General features: G+C 32.2%; 1 protein-coding gene across 1 annotated transcript; it reads left to right on the forward strand.

The window, feature by feature from the left end:
• The first annotated feature begins 5,451 nt into the window (after positions 1–5,451).
• Positions 5,452–19,693, forward strand: LOC149475128 (L-dopachrome tautomerase yellow-f2-like). The gene is made up of 11 exons (XM_089713796.1): positions 5,452–5,725; positions 12,141–12,230; positions 13,111–13,143; positions 13,883–13,984; positions 14,615–14,788; positions 15,420–15,542; positions 16,420–16,593; positions 17,339–17,517; positions 18,144–18,327; positions 18,791–18,893; positions 19,528–19,693. Exons 1-11 carry the CDS (start codon positions 5,578–5,580, stop codon positions 19,574–19,576), a joined length of 1,359 nt encoding a protein of 452 aa, XP_089569922.1. The 5' UTR covers positions 5,452–5,577; the 3' UTR covers positions 19,577–19,693.
• The last annotated feature ends 188 nt before the right edge of the window (positions 19,694–19,881 follow it).

Here is a 19,881-nt window from a genome sequence, read left to right on the forward strand (position 1 = left end):
CGGTCCGCCCCGGCTTCGCCCGTGGTACATATGAAAAATAGATGTTGGCCGATTCTCAGACTTACCCGATATGCACAGAAAATTTCATGAGAATCGGTCCACCCGTTTCGGAGGAGTATGCAGACTAACATTGTGACACGAGAATTTTATATATAAGATAAATAGGTATATACTTTTTATGAAAGCACAGCGATGATAGATGTTTAAAAGTATGAGAGGATATTCATTTTATTTTATACTAGCGGTCCGCCCCGGCTTCGCCCATGGTACATATTTCGCAATAAAAAGTAGCCTATGATCTTTCTTAGGGTCTAAAGATTATCTGTGCCAAATTTCATCAAAATCGGTCCAGTAGTTTATGCGTGAAAGCCATACATACATACATACATACATACAAACCTTTCCTCTTTATAATATTAGTATAGATTTATCGCGATCGTAATTTAATAAAAATCATTTGGAATTCTTATCGTTACAAGAAATCTAAATAAATTCGATCAAAATTACATAAAAGTGAGAATTAAATTAAAATACCTATTTGAATTTGATATTTTGATTTTATGGCATTCAAATTAAGATTACCAACACCAGCGTATATTATAGAGTATTATTATTATCTACTTACTTAATCGAAATTCATTACTAACTACCAAGTTAGCAATGTTTTTGAATGAGAAATTCTTATTATATTTAATAATTATTAATTATAGTATAGTCAAATTAAACATTTACGATATCCGTGTTTTACCGCAACACATTTTGCATGCGTAGCCAACTTCTGCCAAGACTTTTGTTTTGTTTTTTTTATTTGTATAAATTTTTGTGATCTTGTTTTTAAACTACTGAATAATTATTAATCATTTGAGAATATAATATATTTCATGTAGGTAACAAATAGATTATTATAAGACATTTTTCATTTGTTTTTTTTTCTTTTCCGCCGCGCCGTCTATTTCTAAAAAAAAACACCTACCAATTCTTTACAGTTTTACTTGATATAAAAAATTCAATATTTCAAAAAAAAAAATTAACCGTCGCGGTCGCGAGTCGCGTTGGATAGACAAATTAATTAACTAAAATATGTACCTAAATTAATTAAATGTAAATTATTTTGTACTCAAGCACTTTAATACAATGTAATGTCAGAGATGACTTTCAGTGTTAAAAGAAACTAGAATCAAAACAAAAGGTTAGTCACATCTATTTCTATGTCTTGTTTTCAAGCACTTAAATTTATTTTTACTGTAATGATCGGTGAAATGTGTACCTACATAACGTAAAATTTTAGTGTTTTTGATTCGATTTGAAATTATAACAGAACTACCTGTGCTCCGCGGTTTTACCCGCGGCAGTGCTCCGCTCCTGTTGGGCTTAACGATATGATATTATAGGTAGCCTTCCTCGATAAATGGTCTATCTAACACCGAAATAATTTTTCAAATCGGACCAGTAGTTCCTGAGATTAGAGCGTTCAAACAAACAAACTCTTCAGCTTTATAATATTAGTATAGATCATGTAGTATAACACTAACGCCTTGTGGAAAGAAATGTTAAATTGGCATGATACAAATTTAAATTTATTATAGCAACAGGCGCCTATGTTTACATCAAACGGTCTGCGATTTATTTATTTATTTATTTATAATTATTATAATAAGGTACCTTACAGCTAGTGATACAATTTTTGGGATGAATAAATACTAAGCTACGCCAATTAAAAGGTACACCAATATGTAGTAAAAATAATATATTTGTGAAGAATTTATTATCTAACATTTTGTCTTTTAAATGTATCATGTTACATTTTATTTATTTAACAGCGCCGTTCAATTAGCTGCCTATATTCAGGCAATCCAGGAATTCATCCATACAATGTAGTTTAAATATTATTATAAACAGTTATTTCAATTTTATTTATTGCTTAATGCTTCCTTTAACTGTATACATAATATTACCACAGACTAATAATAATATACGATATTACCTGTATATGCCTATTAATTCCCTTGGTCACGGGCCACGGCATTACGCGTGAACGGCTGCGCCGATTTCGTTTATTCTTATTTTTTATAATATTCCTTGAAGTACGAGGATGGTTCATATGGAGAAAAAACGTAAACATGTACCTACCACGGGTGAAGCGGGGCGGAACGCTAGTATAACCATGGACTAATAAATATGTATAACAATAAAAACCACTAAACCTATTTGTGTTATTTACCATCATCAAAAAAGTACAGTGTTGCAAGAATGTAATATTTAATTATGTAATCAAAACATAAATATGCGGGTTTGACGAGTGTGTTCCATCGCGATGGCACGTGCAGTGGAGCGCGGGAGAGGCGTTTAGACAAACCGCAAACGAAATACGATGTAATTAAATTTAATTCTCACTAAAATAACCACATAACAAAAATAAACTGCAATAACGGGAAAACAAAATCAACAAAAAATACCAAACACAAAGAGGCCAAAGTTCAAGCTATGTTTGAATAACCTTTTTATCATCCAATATTAAAATTGGTGTTCGGGATTCCCCAATTGAACAATAATAACTGCAGTTGAGGACCTTTTTGTCGATAGAGCTGTATATCCGTATTCCGTATCTCGTTCCTCACTATTCGCAATCCATGAATTCCCGTCGTCAATCCTTTTCCTTAGTTTATTTTTAACTCGCTGTGCCGTGGTTTTATCCCTTTTTTACCCGCGTTGCTTCGCTTCTTTTGGTTTAGACTTAGCGTTATGATATTATAATATACTAGATTTCCGCCCGCGGCTTCGCCCGCGTTTGCAAAGGAAAACCCGCATAGTTCCCGTTCCCGTGGGATTTCCGGGATAAAAACTATCCTTTGTGTTAATCCAAGTTACCCTCTATATGTGTGCTAAATTTCATTGTAATCGGTTCAGTAGTTTTTACGTGAAAGAGTAACAAACATCCATACATCCATACATCCTTACAAACTTTCGCCTTTATAATATGTATTAGATTATATAGCCTTTAGTCTTCCTCGATAAATGAGCTAGGTATCTAAAAGTGAAATAATTTTTAGTAAATATTTTTTTGAAAACATGCAACAATGCAACGTTACAGAAATACGTCGAATCACGCGTGGTAGGGATAAGAAAAAGATGGCGCGTAACGAAAAAATGTTACACTAAAATTTTTTTCCAATCCCGATAAGGAAGTTTCACTTCAATAATATTTAATGAACTATCTAACACTAATATTTGAATATGTTTTTTAAGCTCCAACAGAAAAATATTTTTTCAACTCAACTAAACTGATTATTGAATGAACAAAATTGCTTCTGCCTTCTCCCTTTTTGTTTGTCCTTATGTATATTTGGAATAAAGATACATTGGTTCATGGGGAAGATAATTTGTTTAGGTTTTGACAACTCGAGGCTGCGGCCGAAAAGAAAGTTTAATGAAAAAAGCGCATAGGCGCATTGAGATAATAATATGTAAGTTTATTATCTCAATGCATAGGGGCCGATTTTTCAATGCTTGGATAAAACTTATTCGTCGTTTAATGTATAAAACGACCATTTTAAAAATGTATTCTAATTGCCCGTATTTGACAGTTTACGTGACATTTTAATATTATCGTGTAATACTTTATTGGACGGATAAGTTTTATCCAAGCATTGAAAAATCGGCCCATACAGCCGTACAAATAAAAACTTGCTTATTCAAACCTTATGCAATGCATAGATATGATAAGAATAAATAAAGAATAAGGATGTCATAATTTCTTACAAATAAATTTGGAATAACGTCGATGTAACTATGCTCACGCTATGCAATAGGCGCAAAGCGGCAACGTCGCAATTCATTCACAAAATTATGAAAAACATTGAAATTGTCTACGGTTAAGCCTTGGTGCTGTCATTTTGCTGACGCTCGTTTGACTTCGTCGAATTTGTTGTGAAATTTCATCATACGATGTTCTGTTTATTTATTTTTTAAATATTTATTGGAAATAATTTAAATATATCATTAAATATGCAAGCAAATGATAGATAACGCTATCCAATATCTGGAGAACAGAAGATAAACCCACCTTGAGATAGAGAGTTGCCAAATAACTGGTACTCAAAACATACAACTCCAGGCTTAGAAGATTTATATTTTCAACGAAAGTGTATATTATTGTGATAAGTTTAGAAATAAGTTTTATGTATGTATGGTTTGGCGCATGTTGTAAATAAATAAATCATTATAAATATCAAAAGGGTTTTTCATAATTTCGTATATTTTGACATTTCATACAAAATTTTCCATTTCAATAGGTACGTAATGAAATTATTAATTTGCTCAACTTTTTCTACTTCTCGTATTACTCTCATTGCTATTATCTCAAATTTAGATTGAAAATTGCTTCTAATACTTGTAAAAATGTACTAAAAGATATGTTATAACTCGGTTATGTCAGACTTATACTAGGGCGGTAGCCGTAATAAGGACGGAATAGCATTAGTATGAGTACTTATTACGAAGTTATACTAGGTTACATTTATTTCGTGTTTATTTGTATGATTTTTCCTTATTCTTAGTTTATTCTTTGCATAAAATGTTATAACTCGTTTATTTGTACGGCTGTAAATGTATAATTCAGGTTGTCTACCTCTTCATTCGATTAATCTGACTATCACTAGAAATATAACCACAGGATAACAAGTCGTTGTTCCTGCCAAGCTGCAGGTTTTAAGAGCTGGTTAGTCTGGTTATAACTAGCTGTGCCCCGCGGTTTTACCCGCATGCTCCGCTCCAATTGGTTTTACCGTGATGATATATTATACCCTATAGCCTTCCTCTATAAATGGAATATCTAACAGGGAAATAATTTTTCAAACGGGATGTGATTTCGGAGATTGTCGCGTTCAAACAAACGTAGGTACAAACGTTTCGGCTTTACAATATTAATATCTAGATATCTGTTTGAAGTTTTTACTTTTTACTCATTCTAAATATAGTGCGTAGGTACCGTTATGAAAAAAATGTAGACTGCCTGATGGTGAGGGAACTTTAAAAATATTTCGAGTTTTAACTAATTTTCATTTCTTAACATTACATAGGTAAGATGTATATACTATATTTTTTTACAATAAATATATGTACCTACTTACTACTTGTTCCGAAAGCTCAAAGCAGTTGTTCCTCAATTTCCAATTTACAAAACATTATTACAGTAGAAATTAATACCTACAGTAAACATATATACCTACACATATAACATATCGGCCGAAAGAATACTAATCATATTAAAAATACATTCACATTGTGATAGATTTTAGGTTATATATCTTAAAGTCTAGATAATTATCATACTATTGTAGCTAATTTATTAACAACAAGTCACGGTCATAAGTTAAACACTAATTATAAACAACGTCTAATATCTATATCTGATCCAGGCCTTAACCTAGTACATAAAGATAAAGCCATTCCACACACATTAAGTTGTCATTACGACACACGGTTTGACGGACGTGTGCATTGACCATAAACAAAAAAAAATTTAAAAAAAAAGCAAATAGCGCGCGTTCTGTGTTCGAATTTTTTTTTTATTTGAAAATGAACTCAAATATGGCGGTAAATGGAATTGTTGTGTTTTTTTTATTGTATTTTTTAAATACGGCTGTGGCATTAGATCGTGGTTTGGGAGGATTTAAAGAGGTTTATGCTTGGAAACAAATGACCTATGATATTAATGGAATTGAAGGTATGTATTCATTTTTAATTATTATAAATATACGAAGTTAGCTGTAAGTATAAAAAATAGATATTGTCTGATTCCTAAACCTACCTGATTTGCACACAATATTTCATGCAAATCGGTCAAGCCGTTTCGATTGTAGTACAAACATAATATGCGAATTTCATTTATTAGATTTAATGCATTTGATTCGTATGTAAAATAATGAATATGAGCTAATAAAATTTAAAACAAAGTCCCGACCTAACTTCTTATAATCTTCGAATATTTGAGAACGTTCCGTCTTTTTTTGTGATACCTAGTCGGTTAAAAAATATCTGACGTTTAAATAATAAATAATATTACGCTAGTTTTCTTCTCAATGTATTTTACCAAAAATATACTTAAACTTTAATTTTTCGAAATTATAAAAAAATAGGATCATGTTGTATTTAACTACGTATTTCTACGTATAATATTATAAATGCGAAAATAACTCTGTCTGTCTGTCTGTTACTCAATCACGCCTAAACTACTGAACCAATTTGCATGAAATTTGGTATGGAGACATTTTGATACCCGAGAAAGGACATAGGCTACCTTTTATTGCGAAATATGTACCACGGGCGAAGCCGGGGCGGACCTCTAGTAATAAATAATATTACGTTAGTTTTCTTCTCAATGTATTTTACCAAAAATATAAACTTTAATTTTTCGAAATTATAAAAAAATAGGATCATGTTGTATTTAACTACGTATTTAGAATATTTGTGTCAATGGTTTAAATACCTATCTTAAATAAACAGAATATTACTATTGATTTATTTCTCTTATATATAAAATTCTCGTGTCACAATGTTAGTCTGCATACTCCTCCGAAACGGGTGGACCGATTCTCATGAAATTTTCTGTGCATATCGGGTAAGTCTGAGAATCGGCCAACATCTATTTTTCATATGTACCACGGGCGAAGCCGGGGCGGACCGCTAGTATTAATATAAATATAACCTTTCTGATTCGCGGTAAATATCGACCGCAATATTCAGATATTAGATGATACACATATATATTATATAAGTAGGTATCTATAATAATTATTAGGTATTCTTTTATAAAATTATTTGAATAAAGTTTCTCTTAACCTAATATTTATGTTGATTTATCTTACATTAATTTAACAGGATTTTATTATTAACTGGCGATAATAATTTATTATGACCTGGATTAGTATGGGACCATAATATATTTAAATAAAAAATACCGGATTAAGTCTAGTATAGCATGTCTACGTGTGAAGTGCGTGTCCCGTCTAAATGGCGGAAAAAATTGGGATGAAATTATGAAATTAATACACCGTTAGTCTAAACTTAGACCGTACCTACCTATAATAATTATGTATAAATATTATTTTAAATTGATATTGTTGGAAAAGAGAATCCCTACTAATATTATAAATGCGAAAGTTAATCTGTCTGTCTGTCTGTCTGTTACGCTTTCCACGTTTAAACCAGGGATGTAACGGAGGTAGTTTTATCGGAACCGAAATCGGAATCGGAGTTTTCAAATTTGGTTTATCGGAATCGGAATCGAAATCGGAATCGAAATCGGAGGCAGGGTCAGTTTGTTTAAGGACAAATAAAACATGATTTATAGTCAATTCTATTCATTTTTATTTTTTATTATAAAATAAAAAACAACTGTGAAAAAAAATTGGCATAATTCCAAATGAACAAAAGATAAAATTAATGAATTTAAAGTTTAATTAAAATTAAAACCCAAAGTAGCGTGTTACATTTGGTGACATTACAATAAATGAACAATAGCTAAAGCAAATTAAATCAAAATGGACTCCAAAAGTAATGTATTGTACTTTATGAACAAAAGCTTTGATGCTTTGTAACAACTAACAAGTGAAAAAATAATTGATGATAGAGTGCACGTAGTGGGGATCGGGGGATTCCCCGCGCGACATGTATGAACCTGTTCGGCACAGGCCGTCGCGCGCCGCCCGCTTTGTTTCGTTCGACCTCCGATTAACATCCGATACAAAAGTATCGGAACCGAAGTCGGAACCGAAAGTGTAATAATAATCGGAAGTTCCGACTTAACGGAACCGGAATCGAAGCTCCGTTACAACTTACATCTCTGGTTTAAACCTCTCAATCAATTTTGATGAAATTTGGCACAGACAATCTTTAGACCCTGAGAAAGAACACCTTTTATTGCGTATACCACGGGCGAAGCCGGGGCGGACCGCTAGTTCTAAATAAAATCGTAAATGTAAACGAAAAAATAAAGATTGTATAAGCGCTATTCTTGCTAACTACTAAACTGCTGCACCAAATAGGATGAAATTAAAATTGATAATATAAGACCTTGGGTCCAACACAGACGACCTTTTGTCAAATAGAGTTATATTTAAAAGTTTTTGCATGTCGTTTTAACAAACTCAAACTCAAAACTCAAACATTTATTTATTCAATTAGACTTCTTCTAGAAGCACTTTTGAATCGTCATTACATATTTTTAACATTTACCACCGATTCGGAAAGCAGTATCTACGGAGAAGAAGCGGCAAGAACAAAGAAACTCTATACTTGCTCTACAGCGAGTGAAACCGCCGCGCATAATATTCTAAGTTATATTTAGACAACATTTAAATACAAGATTACGTAAAACCAAATTTGCGGAATCGCCATTTAACACATAAGTACATATTTATTTGCGCTTACTGTGGTTAAAGTTATGTCATCATCGTTTAAAATGACCATAAAAATATCTGTCCATGTTTGTAAAAATTCGTGCGGATAGGTCTTAGTTTATATTCTAACTAGCTTTCCGCGCGCGGCTTCGCCCGCTTCGTACAAAACTTAATAAATTATATTACTAAAACCTTCCTCAAGAACCACTCTATCTATTAAAAAAAACCGCATCAAAATCCGTTGTGTAGTTTTAAAGATTTAAGCATACAAAGGGACATAGGGACAGAAAAAGCGACTTTATATTATGTAGTGATATCTTAGTCTAATATTATATGTAATTTTCTCAACAATATTATAATAAGATATGTATTTAGTTTGTTTTTTGCGATTCTAATAAAAAAAATACTGAACAAATTTTTAAAATTGTAAAATTGATTTGCAAAATCATCTTTACCGAGAAATATGCATGATAGCTTATAATATCTCCTATTTTACCTTTTACTCACTAAAGGTTGCCTTAGAAAAGCCTATGTTTATAATTCTTAATCGGTTTAGCCGTGAAAGTGAACAGGCAGACTTTTCATATTTATAACATGTTTAATATACAAAACTATTGTTGTACATATCTATTTATAATATCTTTATTTTTTAACTAGCTGTGTCTCACGGTTTTACCCGCACGGTCCTACTGGTCTTAACGTAATGATATATAGCCTATAGCTTTCCTCGATAAGTGGCCTATTTAACAGTGAAATGTGATTCCTTAGATAAGCGCATTTAAGTAAACAAACAATTAAATTATTTTATAATATTAGTATTGATTAATTCTTCCTTAAACATAAAGACGCGGTGAATCTCACATCACGATGCAAAGTTATAGATTCTTCCGCATTAAGAAAATATTACCTCATTTATTTATAAGGTCAGTACATGTCTGCCATTTAACATTTTAGAACTAGCTATTCAGTTATTTGACATTTATTGTTGAAAAAGATGCAAAAAGTTGTATAAACTAGGCTAGTTTCCTGTTTTCTCCTTATATGGAAAATATTATCTAGTGGATGTTGCAAACAAGATAAGTATTATTTGCATTAAAAAATAATTTGGAAAATCCAAAAGTGCACGCCTCATAATTTTTTTTAATAAATATTTATTAATTATTATTTTTGTTTATTTAATAACAATTAAACCACATCGAATCAGACCCTGAAAAATGAAAGGGTTCTATTCCTGAGCATACTCAAGCGTAAGAGAAAAAAAAAGACTCGATTAGTAAAGTATTTCGGTCGCTATCGTGTTAACAAGAAAAAGGATCCGCACATACAGACACACGGACGTCCAAGACAGAACTTTTTTAAACTGTTTTTTAACTAGTTTAAATAACAAAAATGACATCAAAAATATCATGAACGTTAAAAATAGTGTTTTTTCTTAATATGTGTGTGTATGTATTATCTTACAAGTGCAATGTATGATACATAAAGACATTTTAAGTTTGAAAAATCAGATGTTTTGCGCGAAGTGACAGTAGTACCCACCTCAACGCTTCGCTTATGAGGCGTGCAATAAATACCTAAAGTTTCTAAACCGATCACCAATCCTTGATAAGTGTTCAAAGGAGTCGTTTACATATAACCCGTACGAGTTAACTTGAGACTCGGCTGGAGTGCGATATATGCGATATATTAGTTTTTCCTTAAACATATTACTACCCAAAGTAAGTAAAACTGGACTTACTTAGTTTGAATTACATTTTATTTATTTTAAAAAGGCACCTATAATATTACATTGAAAATAACGTCATCGGCTCAGCCCCCCTAGTCAAGTGGCTTTCTATTAGCGTAGCGTTCAATAGAATAGACTACGAATGTATGATATTGACGTAGGCTGCAGATAAACGTATCTACAGGTTACGTCAATCTCATACATTCGTAGTCTATTCTATTGAACGCTACGCTAACAGAAAGCCACTTGACTAGGGGGGCAGGTCTCAAGTTAAGTACGGCTTGTACAAACATACACGTGAAACTGTATGTTTGTACAAGCCGTACACAAGCCGTACGTGTAACTGACAATGTGTTAAAATCGTAGGAAATATTTAAATCCCAACTAGTCGAAATAAATGACATAATAATTGATTAAATAATATATTTCTAAACTAAGTAAATATATTGATTATGGAAGAATGAATAGAATAGATTAAAGCCCTATTCAAACTACAGGCGGTATCGGCTGTTCGCTACCGTAGGTACTCATATCGGTACGCGATTAGAGCCTCTAAAGTATACAAGGTAAGAGATTTAATCGCGTGCCCATCGGGATACGTAGGAACAGCTAAATACATAATACGTATATTGATTACTAGAGGTCCGCCCCGGCTTCGCCCGTGGTACATATTATTTCGCAATAAAAGATAGCCTATGTCCTTTCTCGGGTATCAAAATATCTCCATAACAATTTTCATGCAAATTGGTTCAATAGTTTAGGCGTGATTGAGTAACAGACAGACAGACAGAGTTACTTTCGCATTTATAATATTAGTATGGATTATAGTCGCGTATATTTACAAATTAGGACACGATAGATAAAAATTATATTTACAAAGTAGGACACGGTGGTTAAAATTTTCCTATTTGTTGTTCAAACTGAATTGTATATCTCACGATGTAGTGTTATTTCTTGCAATATATAATATTTTCTAGATAGGGTCAAGGTTAGTGGATCCCTGACGCCCTTCGTCTTTTTCAATCGGTTCCCATTATTATTATTTTGGTAGAAAATTTTATTAATAACAAAAACTAAACCACCCTTAAATTTTCGGATCTAATTCAACACTAGCTTTCTTTTAAAAGAGTATCATCAAAATCAGTTCACCCAGTCAAAAGTTCTGTTGTTAACAAATCTATAACGACTGAAGGGATTTTAACAACCTTTTTTTCTTGAATCATGAATGCCTATTATAGATATGTTGAAACTTATCAATAACACTATCAAATTGGGTAGAGCCGGGACGATCAGCTTTGACCACGACTTTCTTTTATATATTTTCACATATTATTAATAATGAAATTATAATACTGAGGAATGTTCTTATATTTTTCAATATTGTATACTAGCTTTCCGCCCGCGGCTTACAGGTTTTCAAAGAAAAACCCGTTCCCGTAGGATTTCCGGGATAAAACCTATCGGCTATCCTATGTCCTTTCTCGGGTATCAAAATTTCCGTATACCAAATTTTATGCAAATTAGTTCAGTAGTAAAGGCGTGACTGAGTAACAGACAGACAGAGTTACTTTCGCATTTATAATATTAAGTATGGATTACAGACTTGTAACGAAATTATGATTTAAATTATATAGGAAATTACGGGTAGACTGAAATGTTACATGTACTATATCTATACTAACATTATAAAGAGGAAAGGTTTGTATGTATGTATGTATATATATGGTTTTCACACATAAACTACTGGACCGATTTTGATGAAATTTGGCACAGATAATCTTAAGACCCTGAGAAAGAACATACGCTACCTTTTATTGCGAACTATGTACCACGGGCGAAGCCGGGGCGGACCGCTAGTCTATGATAATTCATAAAATGTTTATTTAAACTACCCTCAACAGATATTTTAACAAAAAATATTTGCCAGTACCTACTTAAATGTAACTGTAACAAATTCGATCGATCTATTAGCTATTATATGTTTTTGTGTAAAAAAATTTATTTGTTTGTTTCAGTACTACACGACCGCTTTGCTGGTATTGATGAGACTGAACGCATGAAAAGACAGACAGATGCTGTTTACTTCCAAAATGACGATGATGAAGGTAATTTTATTATTTCAAATGTATGTTGAATAGAAAAACAAACAGACAACATATTATTAAAAAAGACTTAAAAGTATATTCAACAAGCGGTCTTATCGCTTTAGAGCGATTTCTGCCAGACAACCTTTTATGCAATAGAGATTTTGTAATTCAGTAAGAAAGTTCTAGTCTACATAATTATATACCTAGTATTCATCCATTTTCGAACTAAATTTGCAAAAAACACAGGACGGATAGTATCGGACCAGTAGTTCCTGAGATTAGCGATACACAAATAAACAAATCAAATCTAATATTATCAAGCTGAAGAATTTGTTTTGCTAATCTCAGGAACTACGGATCCGATTTTAAAAATTCTTTCGGTGGTGTTAGATAGTGGAGCACATTTATCGAGAAAGGCTATAGGCCAAATATCATCACGCTCAGACCAACAGGAGCGGAGCACTGCGGGTAAAACCACAAGGCATAGCTATTTAAAAAATAAACAGATAAACAAATCATCCAACATCGTTATTCAATCCATACTTTAATATTATAAATGCGAAAGTAACTCTGTCTGTCTGTCTGTTACTCAATCACGCCTAAACTACTGAACCAATTTTCATGAAATTTGGTATAGATATTTTGATACCCGAGAAAGGACATAGGCTACTTTTCATCCCGGGAAAATGACGCAATCCCGCAAATCCCACGGGAACGGGAACTATGCGGGTTTTTCTTTGACTGCGCGGGCGAAGCCGCGGGCGGAAACCTAGTTTAATCATAAATAGACATTATCTAGACACGCTGAGGTCATTTAATAACTAGTATTCTAAAATAAACCTAATGCACTAAGATTTTCCTTAAAATAACTTCAATAAAAACTTATTTATCTTTTTAGAAATCAAACGACCTGTACCTTCAAGGCCAAATGGTAAGAATCAATTATTATATTTTGATATATTTTAAAACATATTTTAGAGTACAAAGAATCCTACTTCCTACTAATATCCTATCCTATCCTATCCTACTAATATTATAAATGCGAAAGTTTGTGAGGATGTGTGTGTGTGTGTGTGTTTGTTACTCTTTCACGCAAATACTACAGAACCGATTACAATGATAGCACACATATAGAGGGCAACTTGGATTAACACATAGGATAGGTTTTAGCCCGGAAATCCCACGGTAACGGGAACTTTTCTTTGAAAACGCGGGCGAAGCCGCGGGCGGAAAGCTAATAAATTAATATATTTAATCAATTGTAAAAATTTATTTTAAATTTTCAAATGCAAAAGTTGAGAGTAAAATTACAAGGTCGCGTCATGGCAATACCGTCACGATAAACTTAATTTTAATTAAATAAAAAACGGTACACTTTTTAATACATTTATAGCACAAGTAAAGTAATTTGGTATTTTCATATCTTTGAATCTTGCCAAAGAAGTTTCACTTCTGACACGTGTGCTCGGCACACACGCTCTCTTTATTTGTAAACATTTGATCGTGTCTCTATATCTTTATCTTGTGCTATAAATGTATTAAAAAGTGTACCGTTTTTAATTTAAAATTAAGTTTATCTATAAGAATCGCTTCGTTGATTTTGATATATTATTTATCTTAAAATTCTAGTTTTAATATATTTTAATAAGATTTTATGAATTTTATTACAGAAGATGAATCTGGAAGGTTTTTCATACAATACAATAATTTACCGATGGGGGCAGAAAAAGTTGGCAATCGACTGTTTATTGCATTACCTAGACGAAATTATGGTAAGTTTTTATTACGTACTCAAACTCAAACTCAAACATTTATTTATTCTAATAGACTTCTAGGAGCACTCTTGAATCATCATAGCAATTTTAACATTTACCACCGATTCGGAAAGCAGTATCTATTATGGAGAAGAACCAGCAAGAAACTCCATATTAAAAACGAATACATACTTATATTTTAAGTACTATAGTATAATTCAGGCTTAAATATAATATTATGTACATATATCGCCAAGACCATATTTTATAGCTATACTTAAGGCTACTACACAGTACACTTATATTGAAAAAAAAATATTACATACAAAAAATTAGTTCATTTTACGCACGGCAGGGGCGCTTTTCAAATTCCCATTCAAATGTTCTCAATGACTATTTTTATAATGAATAGTTTTAATTTAGAAATTAAAGACTTTTTAACGGTTTTTAAACATGATTTATTCATTAGACCTTAGGTGAGACCTTTTTGATCTCGTTGTTCTAAAAGTGCGGTTAAATAATATAATGCATAAATCTTTTAAAAGGTATTTCATTTCTAAATATTATAAAAATCGCGTAAAATCAAACACTAGCATATAAATTATATACATTTTTTTTCATATTTTTCATATGTTTAAATATTTACAGGTATCCCCGCAACACTAAACTACATAGATCTAAACACACAGACAGAACGGTCGCCATCTTTAAAGCCGTATCCAGATGTGTTCAGTTCTAGATCTCTTATATCCGTGTATAGGACTAGAGCAGATACTTGTAATAGACTGTGGATGGTAGATACGGGGCTTTTGGAGTTGCCAGGTATGAAAAATTAATTTATTTTTGTCTTTAGGCGCGTTGCGAGTAAATTTCAAGGTCGCGTCATGGCAATACCGTCACGTCATGGAGTCAGGCCGATTTTGGTATCTTTCAATCTTGCTACTTGTTTCACTTCTGACACGTGTGCTCGACGCTCACGCTCTTTTTTACTATATTTTTGAAGTGAAACTTCTTTATCGGGGTTGAAAAAAAATTTAGTGTAACATTTTTTCGTTACGCGTGACATTTTTCCGTTACGCGCCATTTTTAAGCTATTGCATAGCTTCTATCGCGGGCCTAGAGCGCGGGGACAGAATCCAGAAATTCCGTAACGAAAAATCCTCACGCTCCCCACGGGGACGGGCGCGGAGGTGTGGCTTGAAGGCATAGCATGCAATAGCTTTACCGCGGCCTTAGATCATTAAGTAACTAACATTACTTAATGATCTAAGACCGCGGCAGTCCCCGAGTGACACACGTCTTTTTTTTTTCTCATCCCTACCACACGTGATTCGACGTATTTCTGTAAAGTTGCATATAGTAAATTATTTTTTGAAAAATTAGGTCATAAAAAAGTTTCGCTTCTTACGTGTGTACACTAGTACACGCACACATTTTTTTATTATTTTTTCAGTAATAAGCAATCGTCGTCAATTACAACCGCCGGGTATAGTTATCTTCGATTTAAATACAAATCAACAAATATTAAGATACACGTTGAAAGATTCAGATGTCCCTTCTGCTACTACGCCAGCAGGTAATTTGTATTTATATTTATTTTAGGATTTTTTTCGTACTTCCTTATTGTTTTTAAGATGTTTACAGATGCCGTACAAAATGAAATGACCAAATTTACCCCGGCAATTGTCGGAAAATAAAAATAAATTCCGACTTTATATGGACCACCATTTTTGTACGGCGTCTGTGTCATACTATTTCAATACTGCTTTTAATCCATTATTCTGCAACGCCGTACAAAAATCATGGGGACAAAGGGAAAAAATCTCTACCTGTACTTTCGAATTTTCATCTGCACTCAGTTGAACAGCTTACAAGTGACGGCATAGTGATGAATCTTATTATTTTATACTCTATCGTTCTACATAGATAGGTCACCTGGTGGTTCAAATGACCCATAACTTTTTCAACATGAGCCTGTAGTCTATTAGTTTTTATTTAAAGATAATATACAGAGTGTCCCACTGTTGGTATACTAAGCCCCAAGGAGGTTATAGTTTTGCATACGCTGAGTACGTAAAAAATACTTATAAAATTCCAGACGCATTTTTTTTCAAATAGATGAATTCTTAAAACTCTATGTGTACACCCATAACAAGCAACCCGCCCAACTTTGCCACTAGCACGTGAGCTATCGTTTAAGATTATGTTTTCACAGACAAAATGCTCATATAAAAGAAGCGGTATATGCTGGCTGCGCGAAGCTAGAGAAGAAAACATGAATTTTCAGGAAAAAATTAGCAAACAATTTTTGACGTAGTTACTTATTTGAGTATTTTTTACATGATAAGTGTATGCAAAACTACAAGTCCCTTCGCGCGTAGTATATCAATAGTGGGATGCCCTGTATAATTTTTTGTTCTCTAAACTGTATTTTTACACTGTATTTTTTCCAGGTCTAGCATCCATAACAGTAGATATAACTGGTAATTGCGATGACGCATATGCGTATATCCCGGATTTGTCCACATATGGTATTGTTGTGTATTCTTTGAAAGATAACGACAGTTGGAGATTACAGCATAATTATTTTAGCTATAACCCTGTGGCTGGGAATTTGAGAATCGCAGGTATGTTTGTACCACAGACTAATTATAATATACTGTTTCTACAAGGTTTAATTTGCTTCACCTGTATGTTTGTATGTAATTGAATTAGACTCGATTTTGACTTTAAACGGACAGATTTAATTAAATCTTAATCGAAAAAAAAACTCATCAAAATCTGTTGCGTAATTTACAGACACACTGTAATTGTTGGAAAGCGACTTTATTTTATACTATGTAGTGATTTATTTAAAGGGATTTTGTCAAACATTAAGCAAAAAATGTCACCTCAATTAAAAAAAATCTAGAAAATCCGAAAAAATCGTGATTTTTACACTTTTATACGATGTACCTAAGGAACTATTTTCATTCATTTTATTAAAATACGTTTAAATATTTTTAGGTGAATACTTTCAATGGAGTGACGGTATATTCAGTATTACTTTATCTCCCCCCACTCCTGATTCTTGTAGTAAAGCCTATTTCACCCCTTTCTTATAGCTTTATACCAAATACCATCTATCTATTAAAAAAAAAAAGAAAATCTGTTGCGTAATTTTAAAGATCTTATTGTCTGTACACAGATGACGAAAAGCGGCATTGTTTTATGCTGTGTAGTAATTTATTTAAAGGTATTTTGTCAAACATTAAGCAAAAAATGTGACATTTTTTCAATCCAAAAAATCTAAAAAATCCGAAAAAACGTTATTTTTTTCAATTTTATAGGAACTATTCATTCATTTATTAAAATACGTTTAAATATTTTTAGGTGAATACTTTCAATGGAGTGACGGTATATTCAGTATAACGCTATCTCCCCCCACTCCTGATTCTTGTAGGAAAGCCTATTTCCACCCCCTTGTTAGTACTGAAGAATTTGCTGTATCTACTTGTGTTTTGAAAAATAAAACTGCAAGTACTGATAGATACTTTTTTGATAAATTCTCGGTGAGTTATCATTATTAATATTATTTTTTGGAAGTGAAACTTTTTAGTAAATTTTCAAGGTCGCGTCTGTAATACCGTAACGTCATGGAGTAAACGACGATTTTTGTATTTTTGAATCTTGCCAAAGAAGTTTCACTTCTGACACGTGTGCTCGGCACACACGCTCTTTTTTCATAATTACCAGCCTGATTATTTTTTAATTTATGTTTGTTTTTTGCTTCTCATCATTATTACAAGCATGTTATTTCATTTTTCGTAGGTACCTATAAACAGTGTCTTATTTTTGTACTGATGCGATCGTAACATAAAGTGTTATTTTTTTTTATTAATTCTCTTCATTTTTGCCAATCGAATTGTTTATTTTTAATAACGAAAGCGTATTTTTGTATTAATTTTATTGTTAACTGGCTTACGGCCCGCTAACCTAATAAAATATGTATATTCTAAAACCTTCCTCTTGAATCACTCTATCTATTAAAAAAACAGCATCAAAATCCGTTGCGTAGTTTTAAAGATTTAAGCCAGAGAAAGCGACTTTTTTCTAAACTATGTAGTGATAACAGCTTTTTAAGTTAATAACGAACGTATTTTTTTTTAATTTTGTTGTTTATTATCATTTTTTTTAGTTCCTCGGCGACCGTGGACAAAACAGTCAATGTACAATGCACGACTATCATGAAAGAACAGGTGTTATATTCTTCGCTGATATCGGCAGAAATGGTATATCCTGTTGGAACACTGTGAAACCGCTTTCAGAGAATACTGTCAGTGTTTTGGCTCAACATGACGATTTGTTGAGCTATCCCGCTGGTGAGTTTATCAAAAAATGTTGAGCAGTTTAGGGGTATTAAATTTTTTTGGATTAAAAATTATTTAGGCGCGTTGAGAGTAAAATTTCAAGGTCGCATCATGGCAATACCGACACGTCATGGAGTAAGGCGACGATTTTGGTATCTTATTATTTTTTTTATTTATTTATTTTGACAAAAAAGTTTCACTTCTGACAAGTGTGCTCGGCACTCACGCTCCATTTTATGTCATTTCTTGTAATATTTTAAATGCATTCAAAATTACACATTGTATATAGTTTGCTAGTTAAATAAATTTTATTTATATTTTACAATTTGATGAAAATGATTTATTACTAGGTATAAGGACTTAATTTGTAGTTATTCTCATTTTAAATAATTTTTACAGACAATTATTTATGTATATTCCACCTGATATAAAGAAATAACTTTTAAAATGAAATATTTAAATAATTTTTTTGCAGACCTTCACGTAACCGGCGACGAAGTGTGGGTGATAACTAACAGGCTACCGCGTTTCGGATATTCCAGGCTGAACATAGACGAATATAACTTCTTTATTTATAAGTAATTATCATTTTTTTTATCGTTTCTCATATTTTATTCTGAATCTTTTCTTTAAAAAAATAGTTTTTTTTTCTCATGGCAAGAATTACTGAATTGACAAGAGTCAAGATGTGACAAAAAAAATAATTTGTATTTTCCCGCTTTTTTGTAGTTGACAGTTCACAGTTAGGTATAATACCAATAATTATTTTTGTCATCAGAATTCAGACATAAGAATTTTTAATAATCTTTTAAAACTTAAATTTATTTTTATCATCGTCCTAGATATTTTCTTTAAAAAAATTATATAGTATAGCTTTCCACCCGCAGCTTCGCCTGCATTTTCAAATACAAAACCCGCATAGTTTCCGTTCCCGTGGAATTTCCGGGATAAAACCTATGTGTTAATCTAAGTTACCTTCTATATATGGGCTAAATTTCATTTTAATCGGTTCAGTAGTATTTGCGTGAAAGAGTAACAAACACACATACACATCCATCCTCACAAACTTTCGCATTTAGTGGGATACTTACCTTTTTAAGCATTTTTTAAGTTAATATTTTCCCATTTCACATTGTGTTTATAGGTTTGGATTCATTATATTATTATGTAAATTCAATATTTTAATTAAGTATTATTTTTATTTCGTTTCAGGGGCCACGTGCAAAGGTTAATTTACGGAACACCGTGTGCTGTCTATTAATTATAAAATGTATATACAACGAATATAATATTATAGGTACCTACTCTAAAATCTATATTTCGAGTAACTATAGGTACCTATGAAACTTCCCTATTATAATAAAAATAATGCAATATTCATGACCTTTTCAAGTTTACTGTTTATTTACTGCCACATCCTCTAAATCCCAGTAAAAAATCTATACTAGATCTATAAAAAAATCTATATTATGTCTATAGTTAATACTATAAAGCTGAAGAGTTTGTTTGTTTGAATGCGCTAATCTCGGGAACTACTGGTCCGGTTTGAAAAATTTTTTCGGTGTT

Source organism: Colias philodice, chromosome 31 (assembly GCF_061535455.1).
Source record: "Colias philodice isolate Cphi_HAF_F1 chromosome 31, ilColPhil1 Martin Lab GWU primary, whole genome shotgun sequence".
Classification (NCBI taxonomy): domain Eukaryota; kingdom Metazoa; phylum Arthropoda; class Insecta; order Lepidoptera; family Pieridae; genus Colias; species Colias philodice.

Excerpts from the sequence above, each read along its gene's own strand:
- LOC149475128 (XM_089713796.1), top strand. The coding sequence starts at position 5,578 with ATGAACTCAAATATGGCGGTAAATGGAATTGTTGTGTTTTTTTTATTG. Across the intron at positions 12,231-13,110 it reads CCAAAATGACGATGATGAAG|AAATCAAACGACCTGTACCT; the intron begins GTAATTTTATTA and ends TTATCTTTTTAG. Across the intron at positions 18,894-19,527 it reads TATAACTTCTTTATTTATAA|GGGCCACGTGCAAAGGTTAA; the intron begins GTAATTATCATT and ends ATTTCGTTTCAG.